This window comes from Trachurus trachurus (genome assembly GCF_905171665.1).
Source record: "Trachurus trachurus genome assembly, chromosome: 18".
Lineage (NCBI taxonomy): Eukaryota > Metazoa > Chordata > Actinopteri > Carangiformes > Carangidae > Trachurus > Trachurus trachurus.
In genome coordinates, this window is record NC_139909.1 from 25,026,574 (window position 1) to 25,046,987 (window position 20,414).

At 41.9% G+C, this 20,414-nt stretch overlaps 1 protein-coding gene across 1 annotated transcript; it reads right to left on the reverse strand.

Annotated features, from left to right (window-relative positions):
• Positions 1-4,385: 4,385 nt before the first annotated feature.
• Positions 4,386-11,190, reverse strand: syt4 (synaptotagmin IV; the record flags this gene model as incomplete). The annotated part of the gene is made up of 5 exons (XM_083992824.1): positions 4,386-4,705; positions 5,149-5,269; positions 8,201-8,524; positions 8,620-9,239; positions 11,154-11,190. The coding sequence occupies 5 exons, from the start codon at positions 11,188-11,190 to the stop codon at positions 4,386-4,388; spliced, it is 1,422 nt and encodes a 473-aa protein (XP_083848950.1).
• Positions 11,191-20,414: the final 9,224 nt, after the last annotated feature.

The window sequence follows — 20,414 nt, forward strand, 5'->3', positions numbered from 1 at the left end:
ATTACAATGTATGTTTTGCTACATCACAGAGAGAAAGAGCTGACAGACTTCATATAAACATTTATGCATCATTAAGGATATTATTAAAAAGTAATTATGCATGTGAGACAAAGCTAACATCAGCTTTCTAAGGAAGACAGATTAAGGGAGAAGAGATTTCTAGTTAAAATTCACATAATAAGAAGCAGAACAAAACATTATACTTGTAGCATCGGGTTTAGTGACTATATTGTAACTGGATATTTTCACTCACTTCAAACTACATGAATAATACCAGCTACAAACACATACAGTATTTCTTTATGTAACTAGTTTCACAATATCAAAGAACTGTCAATTAGTGACATCTTCACTAGGAAACACATTTAAAACTAGTTAGTAGTTTAGAAAGAATTCAGCAAGGACTTCACACACAGAGATTCATTTATGAATGACTAATCCCTTGAACTCGAATTCCCCCAAGTATGAATTTCACTAAAACTCCAGTCTATTTTTTGGTCATTAATAGTGACGTCTCTTTTTCTTTTATTACTGAAATCATGAGACCCCAGCTGCATAAAAAGAGCTGGATGAGTTCTAGTCAAAGGGACATTGCTCAACTGTTATGAGGGGATGTATTACAGTAATAAGAACAGAGATATCTAATCTGGTCCATGTGCCCTCCCACAAGTTCCCTAATTAGGGCCAATCCCTTTCTTCTACATATAGGCACATGCACATGCACATGCACTCTTGCACACACACACACATAGCCCAGAAGCCCCCTAGATAACACACACTCTTGTGTAAGATGTTATCATGTTAAGATGTAGCCAAGTTATATAGTTGTGTATATGAGGGGATGTGCAGAGGAACGTGCTCTCTCTCTCTCTCTCTCTCTCTCTCTCTCTCTCTCTCTCTCTCTCTCTCTCTCTCTCTGTGTGTGTGTGTGTGTGTGTGTGTGCGTAGTCACTGAGGATTGTAATAGACTTTAAGGTCTAGCTTTGCATCACAAAAGCCACTCTGATTAGATCCTGAGGGACCACTGCAACTGAGCCTACTGTCACCACACACACACACACACACACACACACACACACACACACACACACACACACACACACACACACACACACACACACACACACACACTGGAGAGCTGTGAGTCATACTAACATATTTTCACCCACATCTATACGAGTCTTGAAATGGAGAAGTTATGATAAAGCATTTGTCTTGCAGGTCAGTTATATGTATGTTTGTTGTGTGTGTGCATGTGTGTGTGTGTGTGATGTCATTAAAGCAGCAGAGAAAAGCTCAGGAGGTTGACTGACTCTTAAATCAATGAAGAAGAAGAAATCAAAAGCAGCAGCTGTGGTCACAACAGTCTTTGTCTGGACAGAATGAAACTCACTCATTTGTTATCAAGAGAAAACATAAAGATCTTTAGAAAAATGTCTGTGCTTCACTATTTTCTTTTGTGCATCTGAGGGGGATATGAACGTGCATTTTACTATTCTTTTCAAACCATTTCTCCTTTTGCTCTTCCATTATATTTTGTTGCTTGAATCTCACAATATTGAGCAGGTATATTAATAATAGTGAAGCACAGCGAGACAGAGGATGGCACGGATTTAGGACCTGTTAGGCCGAGTGAATTGTTTACAAGCCGGTGCAGTCAATCAATATGTCTGCACAATTTAAAAAGAGAGAAAGGGGAGAGGGGTGTTTGCTGTGGGTATGGTGGGTTTATTAGAGAAACCATACAGCCGAACTGCAACTCTTCAAGCATGTCCTCAAAAATATTTTCTTGAGTGCAAATGTGACAGTTGAGGTTCCTGTCACTATGCCCCCAATTGATCATGTGCCCTGGCTACTTGGCCAAGGGGATGTCCCTTTGGGTGACTGGCAAGCGCGCATGACTTTTACCCGGGAGGTGTGGGTTCAATCCCTGCCCGGGCCCTGTTCACCTTGCCACATAAATATGAATCACATACAATAAATTGATTATTTTATCACTTGCTGGAGGCAGCTAACAGAAACTTGAATGAATTTGACAATACCATTCATTTGAAGTCATACTTCTGTCAACGTTGGTTATTATAACATATTATTTTCCTGTTTAACTTTCATTCTGTAGCTGCTTAATGCTACAATTTGTTCATATACAGGGGTGTTTTAGTTCTTGGTGAATTATCTGCCTGAAGCGGCTGTTAGCTATTTTGCTGAGAGCAGTGACAGTGAACAGTATTAAGTTGCAGCCATGAGCTAAAGAGCTGAGGAAGCTGCAAGCTTGGGTCATATTCCTCTGTGGGTTGATCATTTTCATCTCTGACTCATTATTGATAGAAAATATTGATCACTCCAATTTCAGAATAATACACAGTATGATATAAGTCAGGCTTTTTGATTTTTTTCATCATGACTGATGATCTTGTAGTGTGACTGGGCTGTTTCCTGTCTGCTCCAATCGGCCAATTCCTGGATTACAATCACTGACACAGTTTTCAAAATGTCCTTGAAAAAAGGAAGTCATCATGATAAGTATAAGGCCTAATTGAATTTGGTAACTAGAAGGGAGGAGGAATACTGTAGAGGGAGCCACCACAGATCTGTTTTATTGCTTGAAAGAATGACAGAGGTTTAAATTAGCAGCTAGAAGAGAGCGGCCTCCCAGAGGAAGTACAGGTGACAGAACAACCTGCTCCTCCAGAGGCTCCACCACATGATGTAACCTGGTGTAAGAGTAAAGAGAGGAAGGATGGAAAGAGCTGTGACAGAAGTATAAAGCAGAGAGAGATGATTAAAAAGGGTTTTTTAGTTGTATCCGTAGAAAAAAAAGAAAGAAAAAAAAAGAAAGAGAGACAAATGTGCACGCTGAGCCAGCTGTCCTACCTCACTCAACCACTTAGCTGATATTAAATTCAGGCATGATGACTTCATCCCTGAGCACTTAGCCACTCAGCAGTTATTACATCATCAGACCTGGAAAGGATCCAGATGATTTCATCCCCACGGTGGAGGTGAGGACGCATGACAAGTCACTGCTCAGACTGTTGTGTTTTAAAAGAGGCTTTTACCTCAGAGACAGTAATCCTCTAAGTGATTTTCAGTGTAATGAAGCCATCAGATGTTACAATTGTAAAAAAAAAAAAAAAAAAAAAGGTATATACAAATAAAAACTAAACGTAGCCTCAAAACTATTGTGCTTTTTTTTTTTCCTTTTTAATTTTCTTGGTTAAATTATGTTTTACTGTAAAACGCAAAAACACACCTATTTATGGGGAGATGTTTTGTGATTCAGATTTAGATTCACAATCTAAATCTTATATTATAAGATTTAGATTTTTTTTGAATTTACATATTGGACCTTTAACTTCATAATGCTAAAATATGAAAAACCCACACACACATCTAATCATGAGAAATAAAGACTGCAAATACATTTTTCTTCAGAACTTGCCATATTTTATAGTAAGGTACATACATTTACATTTCAGCTGTCTTTGTGCTCACAGTAAAGGGGACAAAACACCTACAGTAAACATTATGTGGCTCATATGTCTTCAGAGCTAACATACCCACACACACTCACACACACTCGCATCAGCACAAGCACTCTCATATCGAAACAAACATCCATAAACGCATCCAGTTACTGTCCCCAATGCACTCAGTCTGTTCCAGTCTTTTCTCAGACCACCTAATTTAGGCTTTCTTGTAATGAAATATGAAATACCACTTATACTTACAAAACATGTTCAACAAATCAACTAGAAGAGTACAAAACAAAAACAGAAATGAAAACCATCTACATCTTTATGAAGAAAACATTGTCATTATAAAATAAACTTTAATAATCCACATTTTTACAGCATTGTCAGATGTGGTTCATTCTGGTTTTCATACAATGGACTAGGTTACTATTTATAGAAGGAAGAGCTGAAGAAAGAGAGGAGGAGGAGGAGGAGGAAGAAGAGGCAAAGGAAGAAAAGAAGAGCAGTAATAACGACATTTAAGACATTCTACACTGCACATGGTTACCGTGACAATTTGTTGTTGCCATGGAGATGATGTTGTACTGTATGTTACCAGGTGGTTTTCTGTGACAGTCTTTGGGATTGTTTAAAGCTTTGGGGTTCCCTCTGTCATGCCCCGCCGTCCCCAGTGAACCCCAATAACTTTAAAGATAAGTGATTGGATGATTGATTGAATGATGACATCACTTCATATGGCCCGCCCCACAACATCAAAGTCCCTCCCCTACCCCCATTTCCCACCCGCCCTCACTGAAAGTCAATGGGTACTGTAATAGGTACAGGATAGTTGGTCCTGTCCATCCTTACTCCGTCCCTGCTGGTTGGGCCACACAGGGTATGGACGTCAGAATCCAGCACCGCCGCATTCTAATCCTCCGACATGGCGTGCCACTTGGCAATCTGGCGACGCGGATGGTCACAGATCTCCCTCCAGTGCTCGCCGGGGGTGCCCGCCGCCGACGTGCCCAGTACCAGGCGCCCCAGGACGGTGTTGGGGCTGCGCGAGTTACCTGTGTCTGAGTCCAGCAGCAGCAGCTCCACGCTGGTGTCCCTCAGGCCCTCTTCAGAGGGCAGGTCAAAGACAAAGAGCTCATTGAAGACCGGGTTGGGGGAGCACTTCTTCACGTGGGTCTTCTTCTTGCAGATGCGCTTCTTTCCCTGGTACATGTTCACTTTGACGTACGGATCTAGAGGAAAACAACGACACAGAAACAGATGATGTAAGAAACGTCAGGGTGAAGAACCGTCCCTGCAGAGCCGGCAGAGTGGCAGAGCTGAATATCATCTCTGAGCCAAATCAATACGGAGATCAATGGAGCGGAAATGATGGATGTTAGAAAATGAGGACAAAAGGGGCTGGGCTGTGTAAACACTAAGTGTGTGTGTGATGTGGATGGGTAGGGGGCTGTCACTTAAGTGCTCTCTATCACATCCTGATCAGATTACTTGAGTGCAGTCACTGTGTCATTATAGCAACTATCTCAGAATCCAAAGTAGTTTAGGCTGCGTGGCAGGAAGAGCAAAAGACTTTTTGTCGCGTCCATGTGAGACAACCGTGTACACATGCATTTGTGATTGTCTGGGGGAGACATGGGCAGAGTTTCAGAGGGTTCAACTAAAATATAAGTACCTGTAGGTCCATTGTTTTCAGTCTTGGGCAGATGGCGAGCCTTGAGGACGACCACGGTCAGAGTGTTGGTGGTGGACTGGTAACACAGGGAGAGCAGCAACTCTCCTCGGCCTGACGACTTCTGTGGAGAGACGGGGGAGTGGGGTGATGGTTAGTAAAATCAATGTCGTACTGAACAACGTAACAATTAATTAGCTACTATCAACAAAGTGGAGGTGAGAAATGCAGCTTTGTGGAATGGAAATGGTGTCAGCGCTGAAGATTAAACGGCTGTGGCCTCAGTAATCACCACCTGTCTCTGCGGCTCCGCTCTCTGAACTGAACCAGCAGCAGCAGCGTGTCGTTGTGAAGCTCCCTAATCTGCTCCGCATCAGATCCTTTGCCATGTCACTGCTCTCTAACACACATCCACGTCCGCGTCCGCACCCGAAACCGGTTGACGCCTCAGATGCTGCGATCACACTTAACGGGATATCACACCTCCGCTCGCAGTTGCCATGGCAATGGGAACGAGCACACAGACAACTTCCAGCCCTGACCCCGTGCTCAGGTCTCTGCAAATCCATGAAGTGAGTACGCTGCCAAAGTCTTTCTGTGTCTCTCCCTTGAGGACGCTGCAGATTTATTGTAGCTGACAGGAAAACGTTCTTCTAAAGAAAAGACGTTTTGTTCTGTTTCATTGGTTTTCTCGTCCTCCAGGGTGAAAACGGGGCGATGGCTGCGCAGCTTGCGACACATTGTATTGATTTCATTAATCGGCACACACACACACTCACGCGTACACACACACGCTCACACTTGCACAAAGCAGTCGGATAAAACTGGTGGCACACAGACAAAGGGGACTCCACCCTGTTAGCAGAGAGGAGCCTCCAGTCAGAGAGAACAATGTCCATGTCCCGTCTGAGAATACTGAGCCAAAAATCATCTCCCTGCATTTCATTTCATACATATAGCAACACTAAGATATTGTATTTAATATCTTTATGTAAATGCAGTACTAAACAGATGTAATACTGAATAAACCACACAGCCACTACAACACTGTAAATGTGAACTCTGCTGCATCAGGATAAATCTCCACACACCCAGTATATTCTGTCTAAATGAAGAAAACAACTTGCAAGTGCAGCCAATACATTGCAATTAAATAAAAAAAGCCAAGTCTTTAAATCTCTGCACTTGCCAAAATAAAATCCGAGAGAAGAATCCAAAAATAACCCACACTTTTCTTTTGATTGCACAAAAAGGGGTTCAGACGATACAGACTCCTCCCTACAGCTGAGGTTTATGAGATTTGTGTCTCTGCTGGGAACCAAATGAGAAATGGAATAAAAAAAAAGGTTATTCTCAGCATGGGGGGAAGTCAGTTTAAGAAATATTATCCTCTTGATGATAGAAATACATTGACTAAGCTCTGCAGAGAAGAAATCAAGCTTTTATATCACAGCTTCATTTCCCGGCACTTTCCCAGAGTACTATATCATACCAGAGATCTTTAGATACAACAGATACTGTAGCTCTCATTCCTCCTGGGAAGGTATACAAGTCTGTGTGTACTGTATATCTGCTTTCACTTGGAGGGCACAGAGCTTCCAGATGTGTAGAGAACAATATCAGCCCACTGATCTATAATTACACCGGTACCATCTCACATTCCACTTGCAAATGGACAAAACCTATATACAGTTAAACCATCTAGTAGAAATCTAGACCTCCTTCGCTCCATCTTGTAAATTCACCAAACACAGAATGTAATGCACCCAGAACCTGCTTCAGTCCAGAGCATTTATTGGAAATAGAGATAAATTGTCCACATGGGGACCTCATCTCAGGGTGGTGCTGATAGTGCAGCACATTACATTCCTCTCAAAGGAGAGGTGTCCTACTGGAAATGAGCTACAGTACATTTGTGGTCTTCCCAGCTGCCAGGAACAGCCAGTCAGGAGGAGAAGGTTATTGACCAACAGCCCGCAGATCTATACTGCTGTGGTGTGGGTATCACTCCAACTATTTGATACATTACTGGCAGCGTAAAGGTTCATGTGAGCTGGTCCTCCTCTCAAACTGAGCCCCCCACTGCATTGCTGCACTGGGATTATTTCATGGACCAATGGTGTAATGGTTTCATTTCTGTCTATTTCAGAGACAAAACTTTTCATGTCCTGTCAAGTCCAGCTGTGAGGGACTGTTTAAGGCTACAATTGACAGTATAGTAGTTGGGTATTTACAAGATTTCAGAGAAATATTCATAGGAATATAGAAGACTTTGTAAAATGGATAATAAACCTAGGCAAAATTTGATTAAAAAAAAAACCCACCAGAGGCTTTATGTATCCAAACTCCCAACAGTCCATTAAAGCAAACACCAGACTTCAGTATCATCTTGCAGATCCATAATGGTGAAACAGATATTGTCTCACTTTCTCCACAGAGAGATGGACTTCCTTTCTGCTTTCTCAATCGACTTAATTTAAGAGGAACACTTTTGTAACGTGGCTCGAGGCAGATAAGATAAAAATGAACTCTTTTTATGCATTTTACGATGTAGATTTTACCATTGGAGTTAAATTAAGATTCAAAACTATTACATGTTTCATGTGGGCTGAAGAAATATAATATGACACATTTACATTTAGATGAGTTGGCAGAGAAGCTCTGTGATTCATGATATTTGGATCAATAAAGAACTTTAGAATAGAAATGTAGCTTACTGATTAATATTCTTCACTTTTACTTTTATAGCCTACATCTCTCTAAACTGCTCTGTTGCAATGCTTTTGAGGACCAATGATGCAGACACTGATGTTGCAATGAGAAAAATGATGAGTCATTACTGGAACGATGTTACAAATTTCAGTGATTTCATGGTTAGTTTCAGTGTAGCTGGAGTTGCTGCTATGCTAGATTAGCTGCTGCAAAATGATACAATTTACTGTTTATATATATTTAATCACAATGATTCAATTGAAATGAAATCATTTAAAGGTAACACTTTGAATTAGGGTGGCCATAATGAGAGGATTAAGAATTAAAAGGATTGAGATTTTACCTTGACATTCCTCTTGATGATCTCTCGGCTCATCAGGACACGCCCCTCTGACAAATCAATCCCGGACAAGGGGACGAGCGTCTCCCCGATGACCTCGTCGCGAGAGAACCTGTCGAAGCTGAGCACCATGAAATGAAGGGCCAACTCCGACACCCGAGCCAGTGGGATCCCGTAGAAGCTGAAGGTCTCATCGAAGGCGGGGTCTAGAGTCTTCCTCAGGACTCTGGTCTTCACCCGATGCTTTTTCTCTGGGAGCAAGGTCAGCTTGATGTAGGGGTCAGAGGTCAACGACTGTTCATCAGTTGGGGACAGGCCGTGGGCTTCCTGGATCGAAAAGGGTCGAACCAAACAATCAGTCAAGACTGTCAATCAAGTTTTACACCTCTATACATCAACAGCAGCCTTAACACAAACTGTACCTTGATATGGACAATGAATGCCTTCTTCTCTGGCTGGTACTCCAATGAGAAGTGGAGAGTTCCTAGCCCACCCTCCCTCTCCTCTCCGTGGGGTTTGTCCACGGCTGGGGTGGGCGCCTGGCTGGACAGAGTGCTACACGGTGACGGCAGGTCGTGTCGGTCCATCACCCCCGGTTGGGTGAAGCCAGCGTGGGGGGAGGGCAGCTCCAGGTCTGGGGAGCTGCGTACCTTCTGGTGGTGGTGGTGAAACGGTTTGGTGGTGAAGTTGCCGTTCAGATCCCGTTTCTCCAGATCCAGGTGCAGAGCCGTTCTGGAGCCGTTTGGACTCGCTGCCAGTTTGCTGGTGCCGCTCGGGCTCATTGGCGCCATGGTGTGGCAGTTTCCGTTCACATCAGTCTTACTGGTGTCGTTGGCTGTTGTGGAGGCAGCTGCAGCAAACTTCTTCTTGCCACTGAGGCTCTCCGGGTAGATGTCGACCCCTTTGAGCATGTGAACAAATTTGTAGGGGGGTGTCTTCTGGGATTTGGTGTTTTTACGCTGGCAACAGATCCAGGCGAAGGCTGACACAGTGAAGACAAGGCCAAAGACACTCACCACGGCTACACCCACTGGCACCGCCACTGTGAGGAGGACAGGGGGCAGAGGGAGAACAGGGAAAAATGATTTTAATCAAACATACTCGAACAAACAGCATGACACACACACAAACAAGTTGTTCATGTTGCAAAACCTCAACAGGTTGTGTTATTGCTGTGTGTCCATTTTGTTTTCCTGAGTGACGCAGGCAGCAGTCTTGACTTAGAGGGAGATGACAACAATGATCAATCTGTTTCGAAGAATCGTCATTACTGTGTTCAAATTCCAAACATGGCCACAGTATATCAACAGGAAACAGCTGGTGTGATGACTGTGATGAAGTTCTGCTAAAGCTGCGTAACATCATTATATGACTGGCTGGTTTCTTGATGAAAAAAGGCTGAATGAAGGAGCACAGACAGAGAAACAAATGTACAATGTCAGTTCTTCCTCTTTTCTGGTGTCATATCATTCATTTTGATAATGACAAGGATTAAGAGGACCACCAGCATAATCAGTCCATGATTTGCAGTCCCACAATGTAAACAGTTCTGGAGAGATTTTCTGAGTGATGATAGGCAACACCAAGAAATCAATACAGAGAACAAACAGCATCTTATATAACGTAGTGAAATAGATTCTCAGAGATTATATTAGGCTCTGGGCAAAGCCGTATAAGCAGGGTGGTTCCCTGTGAGATCCCATCTACAAGTGAAACTGCATTAAGCATAACCCAGCTTTCTATTCAAAAGTAGTACTTATAGGGACCTCATTCCTTTCAATAGTGTCTAAGGCTCCAATAATATCACTAAAGCAATACTTATTTCAGGGAGATTTGTGTCTAAATCCTTCACGGTGTTGAACTATGACTCGACAACAATCACCGGCCTCCTCGTGCAATCAGAGTTAATAGGTCTATTTCAATTCAAAAAAGGCAGACCACTTCCTGCTGTTAGTGGGGGTGGCCCAGTGGAAAAGCACTGAGGTTAACACCCAGTTGAACAGAGAGTGGGAGAAGGGTGGAGGTTGGGATGGGTGGGTAGATTTCACATGCAATGGATCATGTGATAGATCACCAGACTGAGACAGTGGAAAAATGTGATCATTCGAATATAATATATAGTATAGGCTACAATATGTAGGCTAGATGATTTTAATAAACTGACACACAGGAATTTACAGTGATATTAGCCTACATAACAACCATACATAACAATTTAGATTCATTGTTGCTTTCCTGTTTGTAATTTGTAGGCTATTTCTTAAGGCAGGCTATTATTCCTCGAGGTGATATTAGCCTACTGGTGCAGCTTGTTTTGGTGTAAGATCCAGATTCATCATTCAGACTATAACCCATGGGTGAGCAGTCAACTCATGTCAGTTTTTAAATCACAGCATTTGTACATCCTGTTTTCCTCTTTCTCTCTCTCTTCTCATCAATATTTCACTCCAGTGTCCTGGGTGGGTTTCACGGCAACAACAACAACAGGCAGGTGGATGTGGCAGCGGGAGGGCGGGGAGAGGGATCCAACAAAACAAAACAGGTGCTCCCCGTCTTTCAATTATACTGTAGTAACACCTGCTTAATCCCAGATATTGATAATAATAACGAAAATAATAAATGTAGTTATAAATTGATTACTAATGACGGAAAAACACACCGTCATCTCCCTCCTAGTTTTTTTTCCTGATAATTAGCTCTTGCCCTTAAGCTAGCCGCAAAATGGAGGCGGAGAGTCTTATGTTATCAAGAAACATAAATTTTCATAAAAGGCCACTAAAAGATAGGTCCAGTTAATTATAGTTATTTTGAAAAAGAAGACACGGAAAGTAACAAATGAACAACACTACGACTTTAAATACGAGAGTCGTGAAGGCAGCAGAACAAAAAGGCCCTCCGCCCTCACACCTGTGTGTGATCAGACTGATTGCTGCGCTGAGGCGGCGGCGGGACTCACCGAGCTGAGCTCCGTCCTCCACCATAGTAGGAGCCATTGTCGCTGTCCGAGGTGCTGAAGCGAAGTCACACCGAGCTCTCCTGGCGACGAGCTGTCAACAATATCTCCGTAATATCGCGGCTTTGATTATGTAAAAAATAATACAAAGGCGTTCGCGAGCGGCTTCAATAATTCAAGGAGCAGTCCCTTGTTTTCCCGGAGAAGGACGAGGACGGTGGGATGCTCTGTTCTCTCCCTGCTGCTGCTACTCTGTGATGCGTGAGTGTGTCTCACAGGCGGCAACACCCCAGTCCCTCTCTGCCTCCCTCCCTCCCTCCCTCTCTCTCTCTCTCTCTCTCTCTCTCTCTCTCTCTCTCTCTCTCTCTCTCTCTCCCTCCTTGTTTTCTCCGTCACTCTCCCCTGCTCGCCCCCTCCCCTCCCCTCCCTCTCTACCGGTAACGCTGAGCTCATCAGTGCTGACGCAGTAGTGACGGAGGCTGGCTGTGGAATCAGGACCCCGGTGAAGCAGCGCAACAGGGCTGCCAATTTCCCTGATTGATTGTTAGGGAATGAACGGTCCTGGTCTGTATCTAGGTATGTGTGTGTGTGTGTGTGTGTGTGTGTGTGTGTTTGTGTGTGTGTCTATACTTCCTTGTCCGATAAGACTGTGCCATGGTCCTATCATTCATTAAAGTAAGTGGGAGTTTGGCTAATAGAGCAATATGCAGTGATGCTTTCCTCTATAGATTGGTAGTAAATAGAATAGTCCACGAGGATTAAATCATTCAATAGGCTAGTAATATTATGTGCCACATTTTTCTATAGTTTTATTTATAATCAAGTGCAACCCTCATGAGAGTAGGCCTACTAACATCATGACTATTAAAGTGTCCTAAACTGTCACTTAAGACATGTAAATTCACATTTCAATATAGGTTACAAAAAACTTGTGGTGTGTGATCTTCCTTTAATTCATTGCACAATGCTCAGTCACAACTAAGCAATATAATATAATACAATATAAGATAGTAAGGTGAAATAATATAGTGTAAGAAAGCACATCACATTTTACAATGTGGAGTGTGTGCTTACAGTCTCATACAAGTTGTGTATAGGCCTATAGGTCAATTCCTGGTAAGTGTAATATGTGTAACTGTAATTCATTTGTGAAAGTCTTTATGTGCAAACATGGCCATAGTAACAGTCTTCATCTTACATAAGTCATGTTGCATTTACAAGTCATCAACTTTTGCATTGCTGAAAATGGCAGTATACCCAAGTCAAAGCATGTTCTGAACTGCTGCTGGTTTTTACATTAAATATGATCAAATAGTGACTCCTGGTGGCCATAGTCAAGAACACAATTCCTTCTAAAAAATGTGTTAATTTGTTGACATAGACATAATTCAAACGTTGTGTTTAAGATAAAAGTAAAAGAAGATCGACACATTTACAGAACTCACCTTGTTCCAATGACATCATTACAAACTCACCAGGTAACATGCACAGAGTTGTTTTCATAAATGACTCTGAAGCCCTGAAACAGTTTCCTGGTTGCTAACCAGGCCTTGAGGAGGAGTCAGTGTCCATTTATCAAATTCTTCATCTTACCACAGTCCCCATCTGCCTTACACATTCCTCTTGCACAATTCAATGCAGTGCATATTTTTGCACAGTTTGTTTCCTGGAGGCTTGTTTTGTGTCTTGCATCATACAAGCCCCACAGATTGTCTGAATCCTGTGAACATGGGTGAATATTATACTGTTACCATCAGTGTTTTGGTCTGAAATCTAAAGATCTACCTTGATAGTTTAAATATTAATGAGGTATATCCAGATGGGTGTCATGTTGTACACTCCTCCATACAGTGTGAGTGTTGGGATTCATCACACATTCAGTTTTACACATGTGGGCAGCACAAGAAAACACAACACAAACTCACACAGCTTTCTAATGAGTTGGCTTCTTCTAAAATTTGACCAGTTCATGAAAATGAAAGTGAAGAAACAGAGACACAAAGTGGTATAGACAAAACACACACACCCGCATGCATGCACGCACACAAACATGCACACATATTTTTATTGTCACTTTATTGTGCTGCTTGTACATAGTATGAATTTTATTCTCTTAATATAAAAGCATGTTTTAGAACTTGAACCTTGAGCAAACACTTCAAATGATTTGCTTCCCAGACCTTGTCTAACACCAAACTCAGCCATAGAACATACATTGTTTTTTTTTGTTTTTTTTTGTGGAGGGTTAATCACCATTTTTCATTCATCACATGCAACCTTGTCTTTCTTTACAATAAGTAGGTTCTTATTGTCTACATTTACAGTAAACCCAAACCTTTATTCAAATAGAAAGTAATACAACACCATGAATACCAGGAAATACCTGTTCTGCAGGTACACACTGACAGGCAGATAGACGCTCACAGATGGGGGCGTTGACATCAGGAGGATATAAAGCTTCTCGTGTGTGTCTTGTGTGTGTGTGTCCATGTTTCCACATTCCTGTACAGCAGCTCTCCTTCCAGTAGCAGGTAACATAAATTTTCATTTTGGCAGACATGAATTTAAAAGGTTCAATTGCAGCTGAAGAACATGCTCTGATGTTGATATGTCCTTTACACTCTGAATGACAACAGTGATGGCAGCAGCTTTTTCCGGCAGCAAAGGCCTGTTCCTCCTCCTCACTCTGCTGAGTCTGGTTTGCTTCTCAAGTTCACTGTTAGACAAGGAGAAACTGGTAAATTACTTTTCTTTTTCTTTTTTTTAATAGAATATTTCATTTGTCCTAAATTGTTTTATTCACATACATTAGAAACTTTCTAAATCATTTCAAGCACATATGCTGTCAACATTTTCATGTTTGTTTCATCTATATTAATGCTGCTATCATGTGTACAGTACATGTCCCTGTAACTGAATGTTGATTCTCACTGTGAATCAGCAGGAAAATCTGAAGGAAATGCGCCAGAAAATTCAGTTAGAAGCAGACACACTGAAGGTGAGTTAAACAGTCACAATCCAACAAACAGCAAACTGAGGTTGAGCCACATCATGATACTATTTTATTTTTCCCCATTAGGCAATTGACGAGTCAACACTGTTGATCATTTCAAAGAGAATAAGTGACTCTTTGAAATCTGTTGAACGAATCATGGCATCACCTATTAACCTTATCCCAATGGACATAGACCTGATATACTTCAAGGGTTTGATGCAGAAAGTTAAGTACTTCTTCAACAGGAAATTTGAAGACCTGGACACAAAGATAGAGGAGAGCGAAGAAGAATTGAGAATCATAAATACATTGATCAAATTCCTTGAGGAGAATAAAGCTGAACTTTAACCTCAAGGTTAATTAGTAGGCTACCTTAAATGGTTCAATTACTTAGCTGAACTATTACTGTTTCTCCTGCTGGTTTATTCTTACACCTTACAAACTATAGATTATAAACTTCATCTGATATTTTAATTACTGTATATATGCTTTTACATGTAAGATGTACTATTGACTGCTATTGACATGTTATGATTGCAAATAAAATTTTGTGCATGTTGACAACCAAAATAAACTTAATATATGAGAACCACTGTTGTCTGATGTCTTCCTTGCGCTTTAAAGACAATTCTGATACATTTTCTCTGTAGAGACAATACCAGATCTGTGAGTAAGCCACTACTAGAAGCACCTCAGCGTACAAAGACAAAGACAAACACACCACACTAAAGCTCTTCGAGAGAAGAAGATACATATTATTCAAAGGGATCTTATATAAAAACATGATCTGGATAATTAAACCAGGATAAACAATGAGGACTTGGACCCGTGACTTGGATTTATTGGACAATTTGGATACACAGTAAATTGAGAAAATGATCAGCAAAAGGAAGTTTAAAAGCTTTTGGTACTTTGCGTCAGTGAATTCTATTGTGTACCTTTTTCTTGGGTGTTTATAGTGTCCTTTTCTGTCTTGTTTTTTAAATTACCTTTTGAGTTAATTAAGTTTATTGATCTAGGCATAATCCCAGCTGTCAGCCACCATAGTGGAAAATACAAAATACACTGGTAAAATGCAAGTTGCAATGCAATGATTACGTAATTTGCATAATTTTCTATAAAACTCCTATTTATACTAGTTTCACATCTTGCACCTACTGTACTGTACAGTGACAATATGGCCTATGGCATACTGTATCATGGACGTACATTTAATTTCCTGCAAAGTGAAAATGCCCAGTACCATTTCTGCGAAAAAAGAAGTTGGAGATAAAGTAAGAGCCAGCCTGCATGTGAACATATTCACATACCAGGAAAACACACGTCACGAATCCACGCCCACAGGTGAGTTGTGCAATGGGGCGGTGACAGCAGCATATAAAGCTGTTTGCACTTTATCATCTTATCACACTGTCATCCGTCACCTGTACAGCAGCTCTCCTTCAGTTCACACCACAGGTAAAATCAGAAACCATTACACACTGTTGCATATTATGCACTTTTATAACAATTTATAAGCTAAGACACAAAGTTGAGTTGTAGTTGTTCTATTTTATTTTCATTTCAATTCTTTATTGATTCATTTTGGTCAGAGCAGTGATGGCAGCAGCAGCAGCTTTTTCCAGCAGCAGAACAACCAAAGGCCTGTTCCTCATCTTCACTCTGCTGAGTCTGGTTTGCTTCACACATTCAAAGACGGACAAGAACAAGCTGGTGAATTGATCATTTTTGTTTTTTTTTGTTTTGCTAAAATATTTTAATGTTAAAGTCAGCATTCAAATTTGAATAACAATGAAACAATTACACATTTTAGTAAGATGTAATTTCCATCTGCCCTGTATACAAATGTTTTTTTTTTTTCAAGGAGGGGCTAAAACAAGACCTTCAGAAACTACTGCAAATAACAGAGAAAAAACAGGTGAGTCAGTCATTATGTGGAAGGTCAATCCTGAATGAAGGAAACACCGCTAGTATCCTTAGTGATGATATACACTAGTCATTCAGACGTCTTTCATAACAGAATGTAACAGTAGAGTAAATGTAATTTGTGCTTTCATTTTCTCTTACAGGAAGAGTACAAGCAACTTGCTGTCTTCACATCAGAGCTCCCGGGTGATGTTGCACCCCTACTGGACATGTTAATTAAACTACTCAAGTCAGAACTTACTGACTTTCCAGCACTGGGGGAATTTTTGGAGGACACAAAGACATTTCTGGAGGCAATGAAGCCTTACATAAACGAGGAGAATGAGAAAGAAAATACAGAAATGGAGGACTACAAACAGAACCTCAAATCCCTGCAGAAGCTGCTAACAACCCTTAAGAGTCATGACGAACTGTAACTGTTTGTGGTGTTTTATCTGCTGTATCTGTTTCCTACCTTCAGTTTAAGATATACATAATATGGCCTTAAAAGCTTCACATTCTGACCAAGAACAACACTCAACTTGTTTGACGGCTGTGATTGGTAGTTTTTTTTTTCATAAACACATATTTGCTATTTTCTTTCTCATTTTAGAAATATGTAAATTACATTGACATTGTTATAGTAATGCACTTCTACGCATCAGCTGAAATGGGTACAGATGATAATAATGTACATCAAATAAATAAATAAATCAAATAAAAAAAATGTTTCCAGTCTGTCAGTCAGTGTATCTGGTGTTTGTCAAACACATTCACTATCTATTACTAAACTGCTCTGGACTCCAACCTGTTAAAATCCAGAGTCCCCCATTTGGGGGACTTGAAGACATGCAGAACAATAACAGAGCCCCCACTGCACTGATTATGAAAGAATATGGTCATATTATATGTCAAATTAAACAGCAGAGGCTGGGCTACAACGTGTAAAAAAACATGTTTATATGACCCAAACACAGCCCAAACACTACTCAAACAAACAACTAGACATCAAACTTCATGAAGCACCTCTGTGTGGACCCAGTCGCCACATTTCTGCCTCGTATACAACTGTACATTATGCAAAACACATCAGCGACCTACGAGCCTGCTACAAACAGTGGGGCGTCACGTAGCAACCGCGGCTAACACAGCAGCTAGCAGCAGCACGGCAGAGGGAGAAGCCAACAACGAGCAAAGTCGAGCAAAAACAGACGCTGTGTGGCCAAAACATGGTCGTACTTACCTTTGCTGTTTTGCCGTGAAAAGGTTGTGTTATGGGTAAATCCCAAGGGGGCAGTTGTCGGTCTGAGAAGTGAAGCTCACTTCCGCGTTCAAAAAACTGCAATCTCCTCAGATTCCTCTGGGGGCTGGTGTCAGAAGGGAGCATTCCCCATAGACCCCCATGTTAAAATCGCCGACTTTACATCCTCAGTAAACATGTTAAAAGCCTGGTGTCAGAACGTTTTTTCGTCTCAATCGATAGTTTCTACCCCCGCACACACTCTGAGGGGGGTGAATTTTTTTTTTACTCTACCGTTTTACTGTTATTAGGTTAAAACTCTGGCCAATCAGGGCGCAGAAACGTTGAGTGACAGGTCCGAGCAGCTCCGTGGACAGTTGCTTCGAGGCCAGTGGGCGGGTTCTCGGCCGGCCAATCCAACATGGAGCTGTTCAGGCCGCCATATTTGAGTCACAAAAACGACTCCCCAAAACCAATGGGTGACGTCACGGATGCTACGTCCATTCTTTTTACAGTCTATGGTAAATCCACAATATTTCCAGTCCAACTCTGCCTAGTGTTTACATCTGAACCAGCCGGGCCGAAATCCGACGGCTTTAGGACCCGGGGGAAGCCTGCACGGAGCCTGACGGAGCGCACCATAGACATATAAAGAGTAGACGCCGCATCGAACGCTGCGCCGCGAGATATGCGGCCGCCATCTTGAACCCAAAAATGGACATTTTGGAAAGTTTGCCTGGATATTTTGTAGTAAAATCTCAATAATTTTGTCCTGCTTCAATTAATCAGAATCAACCACTGCAGAGACAATGTTCACATGTTGTACAATCATTTTATAGAGAGTTTGAGCTTCATCAGCATTATTCTAAAGGGCACTCATCAAAAATATGACTTTTTTAAGGCGAATATGAATTTTTTTTTTTTCTGTGTCAACTTCATTTACTCTTCACCAGTAACAGATATACTGAAATTTACACATCTCAGCAATTCCTCATTTTTTCCCCATTACTATGACACCAAAAGTATTCAAATAGACCTTGTGGTTGCAGAGATATACTCATTTTACTATGGATATGCAATTTTCGAGAAAAGGCCTAAAAAATATAGCCTCGTAAACCCGCCTCTCCCGGAACTGCATTTCATTTCATTCTGAGGGAGAGTCTGGCCTCATCCCCGCTCTAAGCGTCTGGGGTGGGCGGGAGCTGGGCGGGAGTAGTAGCGTTGACAGACAACCCCATTCAGCCAATCAGCAAGTTGGTGTAGTGACGGGGCTTTGCACCAGTCGGTCCCTGATTGGCCAACGTGCTGTGTCAATCACAGCGGCGACGCTGATTGGCTCGGCCTTCTGAGGGTTTCAGTCCAAACGCTTAGAATGGGGATGAGGCCAGACTCTCCCTCAGAATGAAATGAAATGCAGTTCCGGGAGAGGCGGGTTTACGAGGCTATTAAAAATAGGCTGGTTTTTAAGAATTCCAGTCATTTTTGACCACTAAATCGTTGTCCTGATGGTCACCCAGTGTTGGGGCGTGCAAAAAACGCGACTAAAATTGACAACGATTTAGGGGTCAAAAATGACCGGAATTCTCCTTTAAGCCTCCAGCTGTTAGAGGAGACTGGGGATGGTTGTAACAAGGGGATGGTTGTGACAGCATCACTTTCACCAATAAGGGATAACATTAGAGTTATGTGATCAATATGATATATACCCACTCACTCTGCTTCTGACTTCCTGCTGAAGGTTTACATTCATACATACATTCATCGGTATTATCAGAATATGTTCTTTAGGACAGCTTTCTAATGTTAGGATCCACACCACTGACATTGTTCTTCATTTAGCCATCAGTGATGAGTTTTTTTTTTGTTCATATACCACAGAAAGATGCTTTAGTTTTGGAACATGCACAATAAACTTACATAGATGCATGTTTTTTGGTTTGGTCTCAATTTTTAGTTGTTGACATCTGTGAATTATGTGATATAGTTGGAGAAGTTGAAGGCACTGCTATTTGTAGAGAACAAATTAGGGTATTCTGTGTCAACATTTGGGAGCCATACCATGAACACTCTGCAAGTTATGGGAGCTGAGACAAAAAGTGTTACAACCATACCCAGTCTACCCTACTCTGGGCTCATTGACACTGTACAATACATGGGTTTAAATTACCTCCATCACTGCAGAGGGAGAAGCCAACAACGAGCAAAGTCGAGCAAAAACAGACGCTGTGTGGCCAAAACATGGTCGTACTTACCTTTGCTGTTTTGCCGTGAAAAGGTTGTGTTATGGGTAAATCCCAAGGGGGCAGTTGTCGGTCTGAGAAGTGAAGCTCACTTCCGCGTTCAAAAAACTGCAATCTCCTCAGATTCCTCTGGGGGCTGGTGTCAGAAGGGAGCATTCCCCATAGACCCCCATGTTAAAATCGCCGACTTTACATCCTCAGTAAACATGTTAAAAGCCTGGTGTCAGAACGTTTTTTCGTCTCAATCGATAGTTTCTACCCCCGCACACACTCTGAGGGGGGTGAATTTTTTTTTTACTCTACCGTTTTACTGTTATTAGGTTAAAACTCTGGCCAATCAGGGCGCAGAAACGTTGAGTGACAGGTCCGAGCAGCTCCGTGGACAGTTGCTTCGAGGCCAGTGGGCGGGTTCTCGGCCGGCCAATCCAACATGGAGCTGTTCAGGCCGCCATATTTGAGTCACAAAAACGACTCCCCAAAACCAATGGGTGACGTCACGGATGCTACGTCCATTCTTTTTACAGTCTATGGTAAATCCACAATATTTCCAGTCCAACTCTGCCTAGTGTTTACATCTGAACCAGCCGGGCCGAAATCCGACGGCTTTAGGACCCGGGGGAAGCCTGCACGGAGCCTGACGGAGCGCACCATAGACATATAAAGAGTAGACGCCGCATCGAACGCTGCGCCGCGAGATATGCGGCCGCCATCTTGAACCCAAAAATGGACATTTTGGAAAGTTTGCCTGGATATTTTGTAGTAAAATCTCAATAATTTTGTCCTGCTTCAATTAATCAGAATCAACCACTGCAGAGACAATGTTCACATGTTGTACAATCATTTTATAGAGAGTTTGAGCTTCATCAGCATTATTCTAAAGGGCA